The sequence below is a fragment of the Silene latifolia genome, chromosome 9, assembly GCF_048544455.1.
Source record: "Silene latifolia isolate original U9 population chromosome 9, ASM4854445v1, whole genome shotgun sequence".
Classification (NCBI taxonomy): domain Eukaryota; kingdom Viridiplantae; phylum Streptophyta; class Magnoliopsida; order Caryophyllales; family Caryophyllaceae; genus Silene; species Silene latifolia.
In genome coordinates, this window is record NC_133534.1 from 127,343,474 (window position 1) to 127,368,944 (window position 25,471).

The 25,471-nt window shown below is 38.4% G+C and overlaps 1 protein-coding gene across 2 annotated transcripts; it reads left to right on the top strand.

Annotated features, from left to right (window-relative positions):
• The first annotated feature begins 261 nt into the window (after positions 1-261).
• LOC141600053 (DNA (cytosine-5)-methyltransferase DRM2-like) lies at positions 262-5,984 on the top strand. 2 transcript variants are annotated; one of them, XM_074420226.1, is made up of 9 exons: positions 262-551; positions 1,235-1,322; positions 1,719-1,811; positions 2,243-2,348; positions 2,446-2,492; positions 3,156-3,254; positions 3,620-3,704; positions 3,866-4,638; positions 5,449-5,984. In XM_074420226.1, exons 2-9 carry the CDS (start codon positions 1,320-1,322, stop codon positions 5,878-5,880), a joined length of 1,638 nt encoding a protein of 545 aa, XP_074276327.1. In that variant the 5' UTR covers positions 262-551; positions 1,235-1,319; the 3' UTR covers positions 5,881-5,984. The 2 variants fall into 2 exon arrangements, with proteins under 2 accessions (XP_074276327.1, XP_074276328.1); XM_074420227.1 differs by having other exon boundaries at positions 1,235-1,283.
• The last annotated feature ends 19,487 nt before the right edge of the window (positions 5,985-25,471 follow it).

Here is a 25,471-nt window from a genome sequence, read left to right on the forward strand (position 1 = left end):
AAAGGTTGAGAGTGTAGATCGTACCCGGTGTGGATACACTAGAGGCAATGTACTTTCAGAGTTAATTGCTGATTCGTCTTAAATTCAGGTATGTGATTTAGTCCTTTTTGTTTACACCAATTTAAATGCAATAGGTCTCATTAAGGAACGGATAATTATTATTTCCGCTGCGCATACCGATCCTTTATATGATACAATAATTTTGGAGGAACTTGGAAATTCCAAATCCATATTTTCCATTTACACCCAAGTCCCAGCCCAACAACTCCCCCTACATCCCTACAACTGCCAGCATGGAACTTGGAAATTCCAATGCATATATTCTGACTAACTTTGCATATTCTGGTACTGCAGAATACTGCATTCCGTTGATCACATTTTTGGTTCATTCCATTTTTAGCACTCTCTTTTTTCACTTAGGACAAATACAATACTGACACTGACATCCTTTTCCTCATCTTTTTCTTGCATATATACTTTCCTCCTATTATTCATCCATTTTAGCATATTCAACTCTTCTCCACTCTACTTGGTGCTACTCAACTAGTCAAGTAAGTATCCACCAAATTTTCATCTTAAATTTTTCGGTCTCCTTTTATTTCTTCATCAATTTGCTGTCAAACTCTTTCTGGTTTTTTCTTAATCTTCTTAACATTTTCTTTACATAAATCTAATATTTTTTTAGTACAATGTCCATTTTTTTGTGGGTTTTGCTTAAACCCAACGTTAATATTCTTAAGATATGAATTTTTTTGTATTTGTATTTGGTAATTGTAAGGGAAAAAAAACTTGCTTTGTCATATTCCTTGGTTCTTCCTTCATGGATCTGTGTGATTTTTATTACAATGTCAAGTTTTTTTTAGTGTAATTTCGATTTTGAAGGTACAATGTCAATCATTAACTCTTGAAGATGTTGCTACCCTTTTAATGAAACTTTTCATGTTCATTGACTTGGTTTAAAACTTTAAATCATCAACGGAGTTGGCAGTCTAAACGAAATACGAAATACGAAATACGAAATACAACCTCCGACTCAACAGATTCTTTACACTTTTATTCATTTGTAAAGGAGTATTTTAATAAAAACATAGAAGAATCTGTTAAGTATGCCGGTTTTGAAAATGACTCTGGCCGGATTTAACCGCCTTGTTTTTAATGAGGCGAAAAACTATGCCGGTTAGGAGTTGTGCATGATTATTGAATTTTAACGTTTCTCTATTTGCATGCTTTTTAGGAACAAAGTAGAGCTGATAATTCCTCCCGCAAGAAAGTCTCAAGAGCAGGTACTAATTAAGTGGAAGTGTCATCTTAACACAATAATGGTGTGTTTTCTTCTGCTTTTGGATATCTATTTTGGGCCTCTAATTGTGTCCCTGCCTTGAATTAATCCTTTTGGTAATGAGTTAATAATCATCAAGAGCTTGTATATTAACCATATCTGATTTGTCTTTAGATTAATTATTATGTCTTGGTGGTCACCTTACTAAAAACCTGCTAAACAATGCATACATATTTATTTGCCCATGATTACATTAACGTGTGGATCGGATGACATTTTTTTTTTTCTCTTGGGCTTAGTTTGTTGTCACCCATTATAAGTTAAGGAACATAAATAATGCTTCCAGGATTTGAATTTGGATTTCGCATTGTCTTTCCTGTAGCGATTAAGCATATCAAGGTGTCATTTGTTCTCTCAAAATATTTGTGTTGCTTGGCAGGATCTTACTAATGTTAGTTCAGTGGAAAGCTACGAGTGGGACACTGATGATGAGCTTGAGATGGAATATTTTCAAGAGATTGAAAATGATCAAGTATGTACTTGTTTTGTTTCAGCCTTTCATTATATATGTTGACAGTCAAGTGAATTTTTTATACATAATACATTTGATGGGTAACCTGAGTTATATTTGATTTGAGGTTTGCGAACTACTCCCTCCATCCAATCTCAGTAATATGGCTACTACTACTTTCAAAATGCAATGCTACCACTTTTAAATAAACCAATCATGTTGAATGTTACATTGTACGTACTAGTATACATATATTTTGAGTAGCTAATGCCCCAAGTTGTTATTAGTTGATCATCAAAGCCGAACGGGAAGATAATTTGGGATGAAAGTAGTAGAATCTTGCTCCTCAAGATGTCCATTCACATCTTTGTATAGCTCTTCTTTGTTAAATGCCTTTTTTTTTTTTGTCAATCATAGCTTACAAGAAGGCTGATCATGTTCAATGCTTGTAGGCTGACATATCATCTTCATCTTCAAGTCAGAATCCAGCTGCTCTTGACCATTTTGTCGCAATGGGATTTAATGAGAAGCTGGTGATTCGAGCACTTAAGGAGAATGGTGATAATCTTTGTCATGCTTCCGTTGATTGAGATCGACATATTATCCTTTTTTGAATACCATTGATTGTTTAATGCTCTGAACCTATAATTGGCAGGGGAGGAGGATACTGAAGCAATTTTGAACACCCTTCTTTCTTATCCTGTAAGTGGTTTTGTTACCCATTGGTAATGCTTCTTTTACTTTCAGTGTGATAACGTGTTCTCAAAGGCCTTGGTAAATGGTAATTATGGTAGCCTTTAACAGCTTACTGGCGTCAATGTATCATAATCAAATGGTTTAGTTGAATAGTTTTTATTTTGAGAATCGTCATCTAAATAGGCAGCGTATTATTTAAGTTCTTCAGTTGACAGGAATGCTTACCAGGAAAGTGTCAAAAACTGCATACTAATCAAGTACTCCTTCCATCCCATTTATACTGTCCCTATTGACTTTGATAATCATCTCTCAATACATTAACTTCTATCGTTGTTTCATCATTTTACTCTTGTGATGTGATAGCTCTAACATGAGTAGATTCACAATCATTCATTATGAATTGGAAGTCTAATGCAAATGACATTAGTTTGCCGGTTGACATGAATTGTAACCACAAAACACATAGGCCCCTTCGTTGCTTAATGTACTTTTTTACGTGATGTTTGCTTAGTCTTAGTGTGCATACACAATTTTATTAACCATTGATTAATTTGATAATGTATTGTAATTATTTGTTTCATTGTATAACTACAAATTTAAAACTCAGCTTAAGTTTGATGGATGGCCCTCGGATGCAAATATACTTTGTCATGATATGCATAAATGCAGGTTACTGAAAATTTTCCTAGCGAAGACCCTTGTCCTTCTAGAGCAAGCTTCCCATATGAGGAGCTTTCTGACTGCAACAGTTCTTGCGCAGACTTGGAGGTGTGTGCGCTATAATATCTTTACATTGCTTAGCTATGTGCCTTGTATCTTTCTCGTTTTAAAAGAAAAATGTGAAATATTCTGTACAACTGCTGGAAATCTGCTAGTTTGTTTTCTTCCTTATTCCACAATGTTGCCAGTATATCCATTTTAAAGGGCAAAACTTTGGATTAGCAATGAATTTTGTTAACTTCATTTTTGTATACCTTAGGTCCTGAATGTCTTTTTTACATGTTACCGTTGTTTGACACTCAACAAGTTTCAATCTACTTTTCTTCCTGGTGAAATTTTGGCTTGGCGATCAGGAATGGTTTTCTTAAGCTAGAAAAGTTCTACTAGTAAATGCCATCCGTTTTGCCTTGCAGGAAGATATAACGGTAGACACACTTTCGCGCCTCACTGGCATGGGTTATCAATATGTTGATGTGGTAAAGGCTATCGAGCAATGTGGTGAGTTAGCAAAATATTGTTTTATCTTTTCAAATTCTGGTGCTGGCCAGTGTATATTTCAAAACTTATTTTCCTGAGTTAGCAATGAAGTATTATTTTTATATAAATTGACATGATTCCGTTTGTTTGGTAAATTGATTGATATATGGCTTCCATTTCAGGATCTAATGCTCCACTAGACGAACTTACCGACTTCATATTCGCCTCTCAAACAGTGAAGACTGACACTAATGCCCCTACATTATTAACACCCCAAAAGAGAAAACCTAGTTTTGGGTCCATAGAACGACCCCGTAAACTGGTTCAAAGTGTGCGTATCAGGGATTCAATCAATCTGCCAAACAATATGATTGGCTTTGGGATTCCTGGTTACTCAACAAGGGTAACTAAGAGGGAGATCCCAAAACTAGCTTCTGGTCCTCCCTACTTCTACTACGAAAACGTCGCCTGCACTCCAAAGGGAGTTTGGGATCAGATTTCCCGGTTTTTGTATGACATAGAACCCGAGTTTGTGGACTCTCTTCATTTCTCAGCAGCTGCTCGAAAAAGGGGTTATTTACATAACCTTCCTATAGAAAACAGACAGCCTCTTTTTCCTATTCCCCCCAAAACCATACATGAGGCACTCCCATCCACAAAAAAATGGTGGCCCACTTGGGACAAAAGAGAAAAGTTAAATTGCCTTTTAACTTGTATAGGAAGTGCTCCACTTACGGAGAGGATTAGGAAGCGTGTGGAATCTGGTACGCCGTCTCCAAGTGATATAGATTTTGTTATGAAACAATGCAAGAAATGGAACTTGGTTTGGGTTGGGAAGTACAAGGTTGCTGTACTTGAACCTAGTGATATGGAGATGTTGTTGGGATTTCCACAGGATCACACAAGAGGTGTTAGCCGAACTGACAGATATAAAGCCTTAGGGAACTCCTTTCAGGTTTGCAGGCTTTGCTCACTAATTTTGTCACTGTAATTATAATTACTTATCGAAAGACATATTTAGATTTGTCACTGTTTTGTTTTTAGAGAAATAGATCTGTTATTGTTAATTCTTAATCGTTATAGTTAGTTGGCTTTGTTGTTGATAAAGAAATAAAACTATAGCATATAAAAGCAATCCCTTTCACATAACTCCTCTAAGACTGTGATATGTCCTTGAATTGTGCTTCGCATTAAGGTTTTACATCAATCTATTGAGTGAACATAATTAAAGTTACGAGTTATTTGTCCCGACCGCCTTATTTTCTTAAATCAAATGTAAGGGTCTAATTATAGCTTGTCCATGTAAACATGCCATGTTTTGTTTAGAACAAGAAAATACCAGTCTCTTGCATTATATTGAAGCTGTAAAGCTAGCTCCATCTCTTGCATGCTATACTGCCAGTGATGATTCTCTGATGTGAGCATTAATAAATCATCTTCATCACAGTACTGTTAGGAAGCCATGCTACTGTATGCAACTGCTTGCAGGAAATTCCTTGATCAAATCTTAAATGTTAAAAGACTTAATTCTCAAATAATACTAGTCTTCATCATAATCTGAACGGAGTATTATTTATCGCGGCAACTTGTGAAGTGATCCTACAGCAAGCTTGAAAGTTAAATGTTGGTACTCCTGATAAGGAAATGCTAGCCTTCAGTGTCTATAGCAAGTTTCCTTGTGTGGTTTAAGTCAGATTCAGGCATATTTAAATTTCTAACTGAGCCTTTGGCTCTCTAATCTTTACTTTGTTATATACCGTTTCAGATTGACACAATTGCTTACCACCTATCAGTTCTGAAACCCATCTACCCACGAGGAATGACCATTTTGTCCCTCTTCTCTGGCATTGGTGGGGCAGAGGTAGCCCTCCACAGACTCGGAATCCCACTGAAGACAGTAGTTTCAGTAGAGATATCAGAAGTCAATAGGAAGATATTTCAGGACTGGTGGGAGCAGACAGAGCAGCCGGGTCAGCTGATCCATATGGATGATGTGGAGAAAGTGGATTATCCGATGATAAGACAGTGGATTACGGAGTTTGGCGGGTTTGATCTCGTGATCGGAGGGAGCCCATGTAATAATCTTGCAGGTGGGAATAGGAGGACTAGAGATGGACTTCAAGGACAGCATTCTTCTCTGTTCTTTCAGTACTACAGGATTCTAGACACTGTTATGTACTTGATGAAACATAGGTAGTTGCTGCCTAATGAACGTTTTTTTGTAAAACACAAATTCTAATTTAAGACGGGTCACAAGTATCATACTACTTGTATATATAAGACAAATATATTGCTTTTTCCTGTGCATTCTTATATAGACAAGTGGTATGAACTTGACCCTGTCTCAAGCTTAAGGCGGATAATGTCATCTTACAAGAGACTTCCTGCTAGTAAAATTCTAGGAAAGTTAATTTTAGGCAGATAGTTAAAGCAAAACATACCGAGGGTTTTGGATCTAATAGATGGGATATTTTTGTGAGCTATAGTTGGTCAGCTATAATTTGATTTGTAGGAACGCTCCAAAGTGCACTATGTAAATCTAGCCCTCTGTGAGAATTGGTGGCCATGAAAATTTATTTTCTGGTGATTCTGATTGATTTATTTCAGATTTTATTCATTGCTTTCGCTAGCGAAAGTATCAATGGGTCTGACAGAAGAGATTTTTAATAGTTATAGACTTATAGATACTAAACTATGGTTGAAATGAAGAATATCTTACCCAGACAGCCAGACTTATCTTTAAAAATTGTGTTTAAGTACGGTTGAAGGTGGTTTAGGATTCCGCCCTCTGGAATCCTTTAATCCCAGCCATGCTCGCTAAACAGTTATGGAAACTATGTACTACGCCGTAGTCCTTAGCAGCAAGGCATTATCGTGCAAGATACTATCCTGATAGGATTATTTGGGATATGGAAATTGGACATCACCTAAGCTATGTTTGGATGAGTCTTGTCTCTTGCGTTATAGGTGACTAGTATATATCCCGTGTAAATGCACGGTTTTTCTAGGTTGTAATGTGGAGAGAGATTAACATTTAGTAATTAAACTTTAAATTAAGTGTTATAATCTACAATTATTAAATATAGTATTAAGAGGTAAAAATTACATTATTTATATTTTCGTGTTGTATTTTCATGTGTGTGGTGATGGAGAAGATTCTTAAATATAACTCCTATTTAAGATACATTTATGGTTAAAGTTCAACATAATATGAGCAAAATATATTAGTTTGACAATATATTTTTAGAATCTAACGCACATAAAAACCCAAAATATATATGGTAGTCCAAAATATTTTACTGAATATATTTTTTCTCTACCCAATATTTATATAGAATAACCAAAGTGTTAAGCCCAATTTATAGGTGAAATGATTTGAGCGGGAAAATCTCAAGTTTCACTTATTCATTTAGTAAATAGAGGATAAGGTAATATTAATATAAAATATCAATGTTTGGGGCCTACCGAGTTTCTTGTTTTACAGAAAAAATTATACTTACACGTTGAATTTTTCGTTGGCTCACGAATGTATTGAATTGTAGCGAATTAAAATGACAAAAAAATAGGCCCACTTATAGGAGAATGCATTTAGGCGGGAAATACATTGAGTTTTCTTATTCTTTTAGTTATAGGGGGATGAAATAAGAAAGTAGATGGCGGCTAGACCTGGCAAAAACAACCCGACCCGAAAAGACTGACCTGAGACCCGAACTACATCACCCAAATGTGACCCGAACATCCGAATTGACCCGACCCGAACATGGCCCGAGCTTTCTTGACCCGTAACTGACCCGACCCGAAAATGACCCGAACCAAAACCACTAAACCCGAAAATGACCCGACAAAATATTACTCTAAATGAACCGAAAAGACTTGAAATAGCTATTTTCTCTATTATTCATTGACTCGAAAACGACCCGACCCAAAACAACCCGACCCGCTTGACCCGAAACAGACCCGACCAACAAACCCGAAACGACCCGTCCCGACCCGAAATCAATGAGAGATCCGAACTGACCCGACCCGAATTGGCCCGACCCGTTGACCCGTTTTGCCCGGTCTAGCTGTTGGGGTTGGTGTCCTTAACAGTTAGTGCAAGGACTTATAAACCTCTAAAAGGATCAAAGGGCATACTTTTGGTATTATTATCAGTTGATCCACGTTTATCAATAACGGTTGGCTTGCTAGATAAGTTTGACGTTATTGTCATACAGATGGCGGTGATCAACTGGTCCCTAAAAGTCACACCTATAGGATACGTTTGAGAGACGTGACGGTATGAAAATACAGTCATGTAGATGCCAAATCTGACTAACCAGTTAGTCCGAGTTATTTGACTAGTAATTAGTCAAAATGTGATGTTGAGATATTATATTTAATACGGATTAGATATCATGGGCTAAGGCGAATTAACCAGTTAATTCGTAAAATTAAATATAAGCGTTTTATATTTAATTAATGTATATTGAATTAATTATACAATATCGTCTTTGTCGGACATGTATTAATACTTCAACTAACCCGTGTAATTAGTTGATGTTTTAATAGCCGATAACCGATGACGATTTATAATAAACCGCGTCATATACATTTAGCAATTTATGAGCCGGTCCACGAGGTAAAATTAAGAGGAAGTGGAAGCCCACTTCCCCATGCAAACCCACGGCTGGCCGAGGTTAACAAAAGGAGAGACTCCCTCTCCTTTTGACCTAGACAATTTCATTTTACAGAAAACTAGGGTTTTGGAGACATTTTCTCTCTGAAACCTAGATCTCACATCTCGAAAACCTCACAACAAGTTCTCTCAATATTGCAAGGCAATCAGAGAACAACTTCTAGCACAAGGGCATATCTCGGACAAATCTTGGGTGCAACAATTAGGAGGAAATCTCTGTTGATTTCTGTTCTTTACGCCGCACTATAAAGGACCCGAGGTTAATTCTTGTTCCTTATCGTTTCTCTATTGTATTTATGTTTTATGACGATAATCGCATGTTAAATTTACGTTATAGTCCTTAATTTAAAGGGTCTTATACGGATATTACCCCACAAATGGTATCAGAGCGAGGCCACGTAAATTTTTCTATGTGTTTTTCATAAAACGATTTTGAAACGGTTGTGTTTTATCTCGAAAACCGTGCCATGTATACACGGCTGGATTTTTTTTTAACCGTGACATGATATTACACGGTTGTTTTGTGTGATTTTCGATTTGATCTTTTAAATATTGTTGTTTTATACAGAGATTATAACAATATGTCAATTTTTGTCAATTGTCAAATTTGTTTTGATGCGTTTTTGATCGAAATTGCAATTGATTTTGTCTCGACAAAATGTTTCACGAGGGTTTTAAGTTTTCCAGAAACTTTTGTTCTCGATCGAACAAGTTTTTCAATCGATCGAGTGCTATTTCTGTCTTGTTTTTGCTCGATCGAGTCCCTGCTGTACTCGATCGACCCTTTTCAAAACCCCTCTGCTCGATCGAGATGTCCTCGTACTCGATCGAGCAGATTTGCTGATAAAGGTACTCGATCGACCACCAGTTTAGTCGATCGAGCACTTTCTGTTTGGCAACCCTCTCGATCGACTTGCAGTTCAGTCGATCGAGCCCTTTTGTTCCTCCCTTTTTGTTCCTCGATCGAGCACTTATGTCCCTGGATCGAGGGATTTTTGTTCTGGCAGCTTTTAAAATTTATTCTTTTTGCTTTAAATTTTCTTTTGGCCTTAATATGTACTTTATACGGATATTGTACACTCGCTATGATTGTGAAACGGTTCACACGCGTACCATTAAGTTATTTTAAAGCGTATTTAAAGTAACGGACTGTATTGGATTAAAATTAAATGATAGAAGCGGTTTTATCACATGAATTTTAATCATTAAAAGGTGGTTTGGATAAATTTAACATAATTACGGAATTATGTCACGAATGAATTTGTTTTTAGTTGATGCATTTATTTATCGTTTTGTTGAATGCCTTGAATGCCTTTTATTACGTATTTATTTATTTTTGCAAACGGTTGTAACTTAGTGTGGCCTTAGTAGAACGTGTTACCGTAATGATGGAACACGGTCTTGGTTGTATTTTGAGATCTCGTATCTCCGTTTTGGATTTTTCACTTGTAATTACAGTTTTTAATTAGAATGTAATTAGGTTTATATTTTGTAATTTTAATTGTAATTTTTTAGAAGACCAAAGACGGAGACCAGATGCTCACTCCCGCTAACTGGATCAAGATGGAACAACAAGACAAGCTTCTTGGGTCCAACGGTGGATTCCAAAGTTGTATTTTGTTCTTTTTATTAGGATAGGCCACACTAGGAAATTTTATTTACGTATTGCATCCAATTATTTATTTTATCGTAACGATAGTATGCATCATATTCCGCCTAAAAACCAAACCACCTAATAAATGCATGAAAACTGACACATTTAGAGGTCACGAGTTAGTTTTCTTTGACATTCGTATGTCACACGATTTTTATAAGCCATCACCCAAATTAATTCATTCACGCAGACGCTAGTTATTCGTTCACTTAATATGAATTATAATTTAGTTGATGGGATCTTCCTCGTATAAACAAAAATTGAGAACGGTCTTTATAGGTCAAACTCCAATGAGTCCCTTCTTCGTCGGTGGGCATAATATGACCCCTTCTACGTCGGGTAAGTTGGAACCGATTGACCTATTTTATCTCAACACTATGGTCACTCGTACGATCCCTGTGTTGTGGTGGACTATAGATAGGATTTACGGAAATCTATCGACCAAGAGTTCTTCCGGAAGAATTAGCTAAACAGTTGGCTTATCAATTTACAGAAATTGAGTCTTGGGATCACTTGTATCATTCTTGAGGGAGATCAATTATGCAAGTTCGAGAGTCTACATGTTTAAAATGAATTTTAAATAGACTTAAATCACCTCGATGAGTTGCTTATTTCGTTTTGTTTTTCTTCCTTTTTCAGTGTAGAACACGAACATTTAAACTGCTAATAACATAATGGCTGGCCGTGAGGACGACCCAATGCCAAGTGTCACATTGGACCGTGAGTCCTGGCTTCGGATCTTCATGGATCGGATGAATCGTCTACTCGATCGAAGAATGATGGATCAAACTTCACGGATCGGGAGGCGGCATTACGGAATGCCGCCATTGCGATGGGAAGCTCAAATATCCGATTGAGCCCATCCCACCAAACCCAGGCCCCACGGCTGAAATTAACGAAATCGACAAGTATAACGATTTCGCCATGGAAGCGGGTGCGGTAAAGAACGTACTTATTTTTGCAATGGAATCCAATTTGCAGAAACGCTTCATAGCTCAAAGTGCAAACAAGATTTTCACTACACTCACTAGGGAATTCTCAAAAGCACCGAGAATCGTGACCTATGAGCTTACCACTCGCTTCTTTGATGCGAGACTCGAAAGGGCCAACCAGTTAGCCCACACATTCTCAGCATGATTGAGAATGTCGAGAAGCTGGAGACCTTTGATTGTAAGATCAGCGAGAACATTGTTATTGACCGCATACTTCACTCACTCCACGATGGTTATTCGCAATTTAGAGCGAATTACTATATGAATGATTTGAAGAAAACTCCCCATGAATTGCACTCCCTCCTCGTACGCACCGAGAAGGACATGAAGTTCAGTGGGAGCATGAAACAGGATGTTCTCGTTGTGTCAAACAAGGGCAAGGGTAAGGGCAAAGTTCAGCCAGGCCTAGCAGTAGGCAAACCGAAGTTTAAGAAGTCGGGATCAGGTAAGAGTGGGCCTGGTGAGGCAAGTAACTCATCAGGCGCGACAAAGAGCAAGACCGAAAACATGGAATGCCATCATTGCCACAAGACTGGGCATTGGAGGCGTACATGTCCTGTTTATCATGAGGACATAAAAGCGGTCGCGTTAAACCCTGTTGGTATGTCTTCTCCTTCTACTTTTATTCATATGATTGAGATTAACCACGCAAGTTACGGAACTTGGGTACTTGATATTGGTTGTGGTTCTCATCTGTGTAATCATGTGCAGGGCCTCCGAAATCTCGAACCTCTCGTAAAGGGTGAGGTTGACCTGCGTGTCGGGAATGGAGCAAGAGTGGCTGCCGTCTCGAGGGGAACATATGTGATCCAGCTTCCTAGCGGATTTGAGTTATCATTATATGATTGCTATTATGTACCCAGTCTTTCGAAAAACATTATTTCAGTTTCTGCACTTGACAAACTTGGTTTTTCATTTGTAATAGAGAATAATACTTGCATTTTCTCATTACACGATATGATTTTCTGGCAAGGCGTCTCCATGAACGGAATTTTTGTTTTAGATCGACCACCGAAATATTACACGTAATGAATAAAAAGGTAAAGGTTGGTGACAAAGATCAAACGTATCTATGGCAATGCCGTATGGGACACATTAATGAGAAACGCGTAAAAATGACTCATCAAGAATGGAGCTATCTCGGCCTTTGATTTTCAATCATTTGGCACGTGTGAATCATGTCTCATCGGTAAGATGACTCGGATTTCCTTCAAAGGTGTTGGAATGCGCTGCTGTGACCTATTAGGACTCATACACACGGATGTATGTGGTCCTATGTCAATCATCGCACGAGAAGGCTATAGGTATTTCATCACTTTCACGGACGATTTAAGTAGATATGGCTATGTCTACTTAATGAAGCACAAAAGTGAATCCTTTGAGAAATTCAAGGAATACCGAATAGGGTACAAAACCTATTGGGTAGAAAGATTAAAACACTGCGTTCGGATCGTGGTGGCGAGTATCTTTCTCACGAGTTTGATCAACACCTTAAAGACTGTGGGATTGCCTTACAGTTAACTCCACCTGGAACACCTCGGTTGAATGGTGTGTCCGAACGGAGAAATCGAACACTACTTGATATGGTTCGATCCATGATGAGTCACACCGTGTTGCTCGACTCGTTATGGGGTTATGCTCTTATGTCATTTGCTCTAATACTTAACCGAAGTCCGTCTAAAGTGTTGACAAGACTCCATATGAACTATGGAAGGGAACGGTCCCTAACTTGTCCTTTATACGGGTTTGGGGCTGCGAGGCTTATGTCAAGTGGAGACACAAGGATAAGCTCGGCCCGCGATCGGTCAAGACATACTTTATAGGTTATCCTAAAGGAACACTTGGTCATTACTTCTATTCGCCAACCGAACAACGTGTTTTTGTTGCGGCTAGTGCGACATTCTTAGAGAAGGAATTTCTTGAGAATGCAAAGAGTGATAGAACCTTCGACCTGTCGGAGATTCCAGAACCAAACACCGAGCAACCATTGGAGGAACCTGTTCCTTCAATCCCGGCTGCGGTGAATATTCCTGAGGAACCTAGGAGGTCGGGAAGAGTCTCTATTCCTCCGCACAGATACATTGGTATGGTCGAGGAACATGACATAGATGACGTTCTACTCTTAACGAGTAGTGAACCCGCAACCTATAAAGGTGCCATGACTAGTTCTGACTCAAAGCTATGGCTTGAGGCCATGCAATCCGAGATGGACTCCATGTATGAGAACAACGTATGGGATCTTGTTGACTTACCCGCTAAGGTTCGTCCCCTTCAATGCAAATGGCTTTACAAGATAAAGCATTCTGTGGAAGGTCAACAAGATATCTATAAAGCACGACTAGTTGCTAAAGGTTTCACCCAAGTGCCAGGTTTGCACTACGATGAAATTTTCGCACCCGTAGTCATGCTGCGTTCCATTCGGATTATCTTAGCGATCGCCGCTTTTCATGACTATGAAATTTGGCAAATGGACGTGAAAACCGCCTTCTTAAACGGCTTTTTGGAGGAAGAGTTGTACATGGTACAACCCGAAGGTTTCATCGATCCAGCACATCCTAAGAAAGTGTGCAAGCTTAAGCGTTCCATTTATGGACTTAAGCAAGCATCAAGGAGTTGGAATCATCGCTTCGACCAAGTGATAAAAGAAAATGGATTCACTCGATCGGTCGAGGAACCATGTCTATATATCAAGTCGAGTGGGAGCAAGATTGTTTTCCTAATATTGTATGTTGACGACATACTCCTGATTGGGAATGACATACCTCTCTTAACTTCGGTGAAAGTATGGTTGAAAAACCATTTCCAGATGAAAGATCTGGGAGAGGCACAAAGAATTCTAGGCATCCGTATCTATCGAGATAGATCACGACGGATCTATCTCTCGATCGGGAGTCTTACATAGACAAAGTCCTAGAGAGATTCAAAGCATGACTAACTCCAAGAAGGGGTTCCTTCCCATGGCTCTGGGGTGCATTTGAGCAAGTCTCAGGCACCAGAGACACCGGAAGAGAAAGAGCGCATGACACGGATTCCTTATGCTTCGGCTATAGGATCAATCATGTATGCCATGATATGCACACGTCCGGACGTGGCATATGCATTGAGTATGACAAGTCGATTCCAACAGCATCCAGGTGAACCACATTGGCTGGCTGTCAAGAACATTCTTAAGTACCTACGGAGGACTAAAGATTGGGCATTGACTTATGGAGGCGAACAAAGGCTATGCGCAACCGGTTACGCAGATGCTAGCTTCCAAACGGATCGTGATGGCTCGAAATCTCAGTCTGGATTCGTTTTTACTCTTAATGGCGCCGCAGATCAGTGGAAGAGTTCGAAACAAACTGTTACAAACAGATTCTACGACTGAGTTCGAGTACTATGCCGCGTCTGAAGCTACAAAGGAAGCGATATGGATGCGTCAATTCTTACATGGGCTCTCTGTAGTGCCCAGTTCGAATGATCCGATCACCATCTATTGCGACAATAGTGGTGCCATCTTCCAAGCTAAAGAGCCAAAGTCTAGCAACAAGTCTAGACATGTACAACGGAAAGCTCATCTAATCCGGGATTACGTGGAGCAAAAGGAAGTAGTGATAGAAAAGATTGCTACAGATGATAACATAGCAGATCCTCTCACTAAAGCATTACGACAAGATAAGCATGAAGGGCATGTTAATTCCATGGGAATTAAACATGTTCCTAAGTTGTAGTACTCTTTTATGGATCAGATTCATTCTCTCTTGTACTCTATACGACATCATCGTTTTGATATTTTATATATATATTTTGTTTGTCATGTGGATTTGTACGACAAATTTTGAACACCACAAAGTGAACTGAACGAACATTATATCTTTTCAGTCCTTAATTGCCCACATGAGCTGATAACTCTGGCAATTATTTTGTGACGTTGGTTGATGGTGGGTTCAACGAGCCATAAGTCAACCGGTTGACTGACCAATCACAGAGGCGATTTATACGGATATTTCGTAGGACACTTTTGTGACATCGACGTGGAGTCCTAAATGTTTTGTAACATTCGTTGCCCGGTCGTGGATAGGACTTCCATGGTGATCCTAAGAGTCGATTCTTTTGACTATCGACTGTCTCTTGAGACTACGGCAGATTTTGGGTGACTTTGGTTTCTTTCTCACGGTCATCCGTAACAGGGGCCAAGTAGATTTTTTCTGGGTCATTTCATGCCGTGCTTAGATCGGAAGGAGTCGAGTTGAAGGAAATATTCAGCCTTTATCAGGTACTCGATATTTCTCGGGGCCACTCGAGGAGTCAGAATCGAAATGCATGGCCATGCTCGGATACGGATTCGTTTTATCGGTTGAGTTACTCTCTAGTCGGGGAAACCACTCTAGATACAGATCGATTGTAAAATACGACCTTTGTGGATCCAGATCCGCAAATTGTTTTACATTGAGTGGGAGAAATTTTAAATGAATATGAGAATCGGTTATCGCACATACACTTGTACGGACAAGTGGGAGTTTGTTGGAGCTTGTGTCCTCCGGTTAGTGCGGATAACGTCATTGCACATACACTTGTACGGACAAGTGGGAGCTTGTTGGGGTTGGTGTCCTTAACAATTAGTGCAAGGACTTATAAACCTCTAAAAGGATCAAAGGGCATACTTTTGGTATTATTATCGGTTGATCCACGTTTATCAATAACGGTTGGCTTGCTAGATAAGTTTGACGTTATTGTCATACAGATGGCGGTGATCAACTGGTCCCTAAAAGTCACACCTATAGGATACGTTTGAGAGACGTGACGGTATGAAAATACAGTCATGTAGATGCCAAATTTGACTAACCAGTTAGTCCGAGTTATTTGACTAGTAATTAGTCAAAATGTGATGTTGAGATATTATATTTAATACGGATTAGATATCATGGGCTAAGGCGAATTAACTGATTAATTCGTAAAATTAAATATAAGCGTTTTATATTTAATTAATGTATATTGAATTAATTATACAATATCGTCTTTGTCGGACATGTATTAATACTTCAACTAACCCGTGTAATTAGTTGATGTTTTAATAGCCGATAACCGATGACGATTTATAATAAACCGCGTCATATACATTTAGCAATTTATGAGCCGGTCCACGAGGTAAAATTAAGAGGAAGTGGAAGCCCACTTCCCCATGCAAACCCACGGCTGGCCGAGGTTAACAAAAGGAGAGACTCCCTCTCCTTTTGACCTAGACAATTTCATTTTGAGTAAAACTAGGGTTTTGGAGACATTTTCTCTCTGAAACCTAGATCTCACATCTCGAAAACCTCACAACAAGTTCTCTCAATATTGCAAGGCAATCAGAGAACAACTTCTAGCACAAGGGCATATCTCGGACAAATCTTGGGTGCAACAATTAGGAGGAAATCTCTGTTGATTTCTGTTCTTTACGCCGCACTATAAAGGACCCGAGGTTAATTCTTGTTCCTTATCGTTTCTCTATTGTATTTATGTTTTATGACGATAATCGCATGTTAAATTTACGTTATAGTCCTTAATTTAAAGGGTCTTATACGGATATTACCCCACACTAGCTGGTAGGAGATGGAAGCCTTGCCCGATTTCGAAGGGACCATCGGCTAGTTTCAGGCTATACAATAAAAGTTTCTTTCGCCTGTCAAGGGTGATCCATAGGCGCAAGTGAAAAATTGGATTGACTCGGATAGATGTGAATGTGGGAAGGTATAGTGCACAGCCACTTGCTCGAGTTTGAAGCAAATCTTGTAGGGTATTCTAGGTCTAGGTTTAAGACACTATATAAAGTGTCTCTTATTGTATGTCACACAAACGAACAATCTCAATAATATGGTATCAGCATCAGGTTGTGATTTCTTCTAACACCGTTGCTTTGTTCCTCTATCGAAAAAAAAACAAACACACAAAAACGGAGATCATCTCCATGACAAATTCCGACGATACTACTTTAATCGATCCAAAAACCGTCACATCGTACAATATGGTACATGTGGAAAATCCGGGAAGCAACATAACACAAGTTGCTTTCAATGGAGGAAATTATGACGAATGGTCTCGATCATTCATGCTTGTGCTTCTCTGTAACACCCCCTTTACACCAAGGTGCCTTACCAAGACCACCTAATGCATGGAAGTGCTACCATCTCGGTTACCCGAGGCAATGTATATCAAATAGACCATAAGAGAACGTACTTTAATAAATAAGTTTAAGTGATTACATAACAAAACCAATTGTAAAGTAAAGTACAACTGATATAAAACCAAACTACAGCTGAAGTAACAAAAGTATAAAGACAACACAGCAGAAGACTATATCAGACTCGTGGCAACTTCATCCCTAGCTAATCCCGTGCGCATCCATAGTATACCTGCTAGACAACTGCTCACCACCCCCGAATGGATCACCACTGTTTTTAAAACATTTAAACGGGGTCAGTACTGATTACACAAAACCACACGGCTGCAATAAAAGAAATACAACAGCCAATCAAACCAAACCAATCTCCATCATTTCACCACACACCTGACTACACACTAAAGTGTGTAGTTCTGCCAGAATACTCATCGCAACAAGTATTCCACACCGCCAGTGGGGGACCGCAGCCGTTCCCACCTAAGCCTCGCTCATCTCATCCGAGCGATAAACCCATGTTCCTTAATGTGCACATCTCCTTCTGTGGCGGGTTCCACAGAGGGCGAATCAAGGGCGTGAAGCCACTCCCGCAAGTGACTCCACTCAGCCGAGGACGCACCTTGCAAATCACAGACGATATACAATAACCACATTATACTACCAACCATCACCAATTGCAAAACCAAATCCAACATGATACACAACAACATAATCAACAACAACAACAAAACCATGTAATCAATACTGAGTAGGGAAACCCTACCTGGAATAGCAACCACAAGGCCGTCACAGCAGCTAATCAATAACGTTCCTCTACGAATCCTCCTCCTATAACACATATACATACAATTACCACCAAAGCCACACAATACACCCAAAACCCCCAAAACTAGGGGTGTTCAGAATAAACCGAACCGAAAAACCGAAAAACCGTGCATTTTTAAGGTTCGGTTAACCGAATCGTTTCGACAAGGTGGTTCTCTGAACCGAATCGTTAACTTTATTATGGAAAAGGTTCGGTTAAGGTTCGCATTTTTAGAAAACCGGTTAACCGAACCGAACCGTTTCACAAAAAATTAAGCAAAAAATTAAAATATTATATAGAAAACTGTTCTTTCGTTTAATTTTCTTAGTGTATCCATATTTAAAATTTCTTAATTTATTAATGCTAAAGTTTAGCTAATTAACTTTATTGTTGGGTATAATATATAATGAAAATTTAATCAAACTATTAGAAAAAATTAACGAAAACTGAGAAAAAAATGTATGTAAGAACGATTATAGGTTAACCGGTAACCGAACCGCTAATAACCGTTTAAAGTGGTTAACCGAACCGTTTATAACCGTTAGAAAAGGTTCGGTTTAGGTTCGGAGTTTTGCCGAACCGAACCGTGTGCGAACAGAATTAAATTAGAGGTTCGGTGAACCGAACCGCGAATGAACACCCCTACCCAAAACTACCCAATTAGGGTTTTAACCAAACTCAACGAAGTGCTATAAAAATTATACAAGAAGCTTACCCACGATACGACGAACTCAACGGCGTAAAGTTCACGACGATCCGACACCTTAAGCCTTTGCGATCTGATAGCAATGCGAGAGAGGAGAGCTACATAACCTTGTTTTCTCTTTTGTGAAACTTAGAATGATGTAAAAGTAAAAAGAAACTGGTAGAAATCCTTTATATACAAATCTCGCGTTGCTATCAAAACCAGATCAAATACTCGTAAAAACTAACTTACTCGATCGAGTACGCCACTACTCGATCGAGTGCCTCTTACTCGATCGAGTAACCCACTTACTCGATCGAGTATCCGTCAGAAGAACACTGTTTCGAAAACCAAACATACTTACTTGACAGAGTAAGCCCCACTCGATAGAGTACCCATAGACATAGAAAACCGTAGTATTACAGTCTTCCCTCCATAAAAAGAACTTCGTCCTCGAAGTTCAACCCATACTCAAAACAAACATACTAACTCGATCAAGACACAACAACGCAACTAAGAACTCAAAACAAAACCCCAACCTATAAAACATGAACTCTTAACACCAACTCCACCAACTATGCCTACCTCCACAACACGACTCACGATATGGTATCAACTACTTTATAGTCTGTCGACACTAACTCCATACACTACCAAATACCATCCATCAAAGCCGCCAGTTTCGTCTCACTAACATATTATCCACTAGAAAAATCCATTATCAAGACACTCATAAATATCAAACGGAATGTTACATTTTACCACCCTTAAAAGGAACTTCGTCCTCGAAGTTTACTCACACTCGTAAACATCATCATCCAACTGTCAACACTATCGAACTCATAAACATCATCATCCAACTGTCAACACTATCGAAGTATTCTCATACTCCTAAACATCACACTACTACAAGCACGACCATGACCTTTAATAAAATCAATCACAACAAAGATCCATCCTTTATGCTACACCAACACTCTACTTCCAATTATACTACAACATGCACAACCATTAAACTCTCTTTTATCGCATCCTACTCCTCTTAAGATTAATGTTACGTCCTCATAACTCACTAATACTAGATCCTTAGCTATATCTTCTCATTATCCTCATCACTAACGCATGTCAATGATAATCGCCTATAACCTCAACACCTATAACCATTCCTATTTCCAAGGCTCTCTTACTTAAACAGTTCTCATACCTCAATTCATTCGACCACCACCTAACCCATACCACAAAATCCTTAGCATAACTAATACTCCAATTCTTCCACATTACTGTAGAACGACGTACTCCTCTATACAAAGCACCTATCTCCAAAAGCATAACTCACGATCCACACTTATTACCCACACTCACACTAGGTCCTCAAGTTCCTTTCTTTCATTACCGAAAAACTTATTCACAACTTAACATGATACTAATTTCCAACACCTTATACTCACTGTCTCAACAAAAGATTATGAACCACTTACAGCTTCCAGATCAGTACAACACATGTGCCACAAATCACTTACCATTACTATGTCAACTAATGCCTCCTCTAAAAGAAGATCACAAGTACTCCAACAACCTCTCGCAACTGTGTCCCATCAACAGAATATTACTACATCATAACAACAACGAAAACATATACAACTCTCTTTCATATCATACTCTGCCCTCACTCACAAGCTGAAACTGGTAAGAAACATCAATAAACAAAATATCCGTCTATATGTACAGACCGAAACTCACAGGATGCAGCATCAAACAAAACAACAATCTATGTATAACTGGTATGTACTTTCGAAAACTCGTCTCATAATCATCCCCCTACTCCACCACAACCGATGATGGCATCGTAACATCGCCACCAATAGCCGCACCGCAGCGCGAAAATACCCGCATCACAACACGAAATACCCTGCCCGGAGCACCACCCGAGGCACAACAACCACATCAATAGACATCACAACTTACACAATTCCCATAAACACTGACTCAGTATAACTTCCTGGACAAGAAAACTTACTCAAAACCGCCTTACTAGATCACAACGCAACATATTACACGGAATGAACAGATAAGAACCGCATGAATATCATCCACACCATTTCACAGAATAAACATGTATCATGAATACACATACAAGTATAAGTAGCCATGCTAGATCACCCAAACCATCACTTTTGAATATTATTCCATTAGGTTACCGTACCCAACATATATTACAGAACATACAGATAACGACTTTATAACTATCACACCATACCACTTCTCGTGAGGTCAGAACCTCACACAGACATTTATACACATGATAGACCCGTAATCATATCCAACTTAGTCGATCCTGATCACGTAAGTTACCACATGATAAAGGTTACCTCTCGCCCGAGCTTAACTCGTATGCCCATCATAATATATTCTCCCATTCGTATAACCATCACCTCCTGCAAAATATTATAACCATACAACTAATACTCAACTACTAGCAACCAACCCCTATGTCCACATCGTATACCCCTCACAACCATACATACCAATCCGACCTCTACCAAAAATCCACCTCTTTAAAATGGCTATCTTTCCTGCTTATGATCGCCCTTAACCACTAGTGACAACACCTCAACATTACCACCGTTCTTACATCAAACCTCTTACACTCATCTCTAAATACCACGGTTTCTTTCCTATCTTCGATTAGCATCCCAAATAACGTACATCAAATCCATAAACAACATTTACCTGATCATTCATTCCAATTCTATCCGTAATTATATCGTCACCTAACTCCCCACCGAAAATCTCATATCGTGTCAATATTTTACCGACTTTTACTCTCCTTAATTCTTTGAAACTCATAACATACTGTCCCGAAACTCCTATATAACCATTAACTCACATCCTCATGATAGTATCGTACATCTCGATGATTCCTTACTTCTATATCACATAACTCCGGTCAATATTTTTCTCAGCTTACTTTTATCCTTCTTTTCTCTTTACACTCAACAATACCAATTAATAGTTCATCTCCTTACTCCTTGTACCTAACTCTCTATTAATCCAGTTACCTTTTCGTTACTCCAAAACTCAAATTCCATTATTTCATATCAGTACCATCTCAATTTTTCTTACCATGGATCTTCTCTCATCATGCTATCATTCACAAACCAAAACTCGTTTCATACCGTTAATTTCCCAAGAAAAGCACACACTAGTTTTACCTCTTAATAAACCAAATCTCCCAAACTCACTCACTATCTACAAATCCACGTCGCGACATGTCTCCATCTAAGTTCATTATATACCACTCTTCTCCATCCTCCTACAACGACCGTTCATTACATATATTCTTAACCACACAATCTAACCATCTCCCTCCATAATTCCTTACACATTCCAAGTTGCTACCATTCACATCCTTCCTTTCAACCTTTTCATTCTCACGTTCCTTACACTTACACCACTCCTTGGTCATATACACTTACCTTTACATTACTCAAATTCGCAATTATTACACTCATCACGTCTTACAGAACTTGCACCATGCCTCAATCACCTCATCAATGTTCCTTTATTATTATTATTATTATTATTATTATTATTATTATTATTATTATTATTATTATTATTATTATTATTATTATTATTATTATTATTATTATTATTATTATTATTATTATTATTTTCTTTTCACTATCTATCACAACCACATATAACTCATGTCCTCCCCACTAAACTCATACCCACCATAAGGTGCTACTCACTACACCATAAGATTGGGTAACTTACACATCAAGATCAACACACATGTAAAACAATACATAAAGAAGTAAAAGAACACCTTTGAATTAAACATAATATGCAACGAAGTCAAAAGATAAGCATATGACCCAAAACAGGGGTCACTAGATCGAGTATAGCCTACTCGATCGAGTAGGTGAAGGTCAGAAGCACGTATAAGAAATTACCAGGGCTACTCGATCGAGTAAGGGTTACTCGATCGAGTAACAAGAGGTGCACTCGATCGAGTAAGGGCCACTCGATCGAGTACCCTACGCATGTCTCAGCACTGTCCAATTTTCGTAAAACGGTCATATCTCACTCGTTTCTTGGTCATTTTGGGCGTGTGACCTATCGTTAGAATCGTAACAGAACAAGATATCACCTCCAATTGGGATCACAGTAAAATCGTATATAAATCTCAAGTTATAACAGTTTAAAGACAACCTCTCTACAATCGAACAACATAACTATTTGATTTTCTCTTTCAAACAACTTAAACATTAACAAAGTGAACAAAAGCGACTCGATACTTGTAAAACCACTATCCCTAACCACATGTTACTACCTAACAAAAGTCAAACAATAACATCTATCATGCTTATATAACATTCAACTTATCAATCATGTACTATCTGTATAACTTTTCGTAACACAAAACATACTCATACATTGCAAATCCTATTTCCATGTTACTAATACAACAATATTTCAAATCCAATTCGTCACCTAAACATATTCATAATCACAAATTCATATTCTCATGCAATTGTCACTTCATCTTTTTCAATCAATTCATCCATTTCAACCACATTCTTCATCTAACAAGTGCATATGATACAACAATAGACAAGTATATGAACTTATTATATAACTTTACGCAAACAAAATTATGTATAATCATATCACATCCCCTAATCACATGTTACTAGTACAACCACATTGTAAATCATCCATCCTGCAACATCATTATTCATCACATATTTGATGTGACCATTATTTGAGCATATTTAGTCCCCGAATTAGCCTTGTTCCCATGCTTTTTAGTGCATGTTTAGGTCATTTATTGTCTTTAGTCCTGTGTTTTGCATATTCTTTGAGGTTTTGTTCCCTTGGTAGGAAAGGAGTGCAAACCTTGCATTTTCATGGCAAAATAGAGCTAAATTGATTGAATTCAATGACCAAGCATCAAAGAGAAGACAAGACTAGAAGGCCTTTGTACATATTATAGTAGTTGGGCAATGATGAGAAAAGATCCTTGCATCTCCGACAAAATCCCCGAGGATTGTAGGAAGAAGAAGGAAGAAAAGAAGAAAGGAAGAAGCTGACTCAGAATCCGAGCGGATTGCCCTCTGGACGCCCGTCCAAGACAAGGAATCCGAGCGTCTTCTTCAGAGGGACGCTCGTCCAACAACACCACAATCCGCCCATCCAGTCAATGAATCCGCTCGTCCAACAGCCAGAGAATCTGCTCGTCCCGTGCCTTGGACGCTCGGATTGTGTTACAGCTATTCCGTTTTCTTCTTGTTCTATGAAGGATGCGCATATCTCGGAAAGACCGGCAAAAAGGAGACTTGCATATTTTTCTGAGAGGAGCGATTCCTCAAGGACTTAATCGTCATTTAAGCCCTTAGTAAACCCTAGTTTGTGTACCTAATCCCCACTATAAATACCCCATTAGTCTAATTAGATAATCATGTTCTTCTTATCAATCTTTAGTGTAGTTTATATCAATCTAATCTCTCTTTAATCTTGTAATCAACTTTTAATCAAGTCTTAATACAAATCTCATTTCCTTAATCTCTCTTTTGTTCATCTTTTATTTTGAGTAATTGAAGATTATTTGGGTTATTATTGGGAGATTGACAACCTTCCAATCAATCATCAAGTACTTCTATTGTTCTTTGCTTTTGTTATTGGAATCATTAGTAGGTATAATTCTCTTAATCCCTTTTTAATTATTGTTAATCATCTTCATTTATTCATCATGTTTTACTTTGTTGGTATGATTGACAACCTTGCTAGCATGTTCAACATGATAATGAGTGAGTAGTTTCCTTCACTAGGGTTAATGGGTAGTTAGGGAAAACCAACATGGGGGATGATTCATGCTTAATCTAATATGTTTTCATAGTTTATTTGCTTGCTTGTTGTGATCTCAACTTATGCACATGTTATGTTTGATGAAATGCGAGCCTATGAATCCTTGCATTTTTTACCCATCACTTATCTTTTCAATGAGACTTGTAAGACATAAACCAATTCGAGTCTCATTAGACCATGCATATAGTTGAGTAGGGAAGATTAAGTCGACTTGTAAGTGTTGTACAATCTAATCGATTCGGCTCCGGGACCCAAACTTTACTAGGATTGTAAGACATAAACCAACTTGATCCATCACAATAATAATTGCTTGCTTATAATTTGAGAATATGTTTGTATGATCATTTCCCATGAATCCCCTATGACCCCATGACACCCTAGTGCCTTTGATCAATTGTTTACATCCCTTTTTAATCATCTTGCTTGTTTACTTTCATTGCTATTTAGTTTAGTGATCTTCTATTCCAACTCCAAATTGTGACACCCCTAGACACCGCTACTTACAATTGAAAATCTTACTTCAATACCCGTCCCTTGGGATCCGACCTTTACTTGCCTCTTTACTAATAGTAGAGTTGTTTGTGGAGTTATAAATATTGTTTTGGTCTAGGTGCTCCTAACGACAAGTACCGAAAACTAAACCTCTCAAGAGGGCTTGACCAAAAATGGCGCCGTTGCCGGGGACGGTGTTAACTTGATTTAGATTTTCTTAGATTGTTATTAGTTGTGTCTTACTTTGCCTTGGGGAAGTAAAACTCCTCAAGATTTGTTCTAATTATTTTCAAGTTGTTCGATATTTTGCAAGATGGATCTTATAGATTGTTTTGTAGAGGACCATTTAAGTATACCTTTATTCAAAGACCCCATGCAAGCATTGGAAGCCTTGGAAGCAAGTGAGGCCAAAAATATGTATTGGGAGTTGGAGGTAGATCTTTTTGAGGCCGCTCTAGCTAACAAAGAA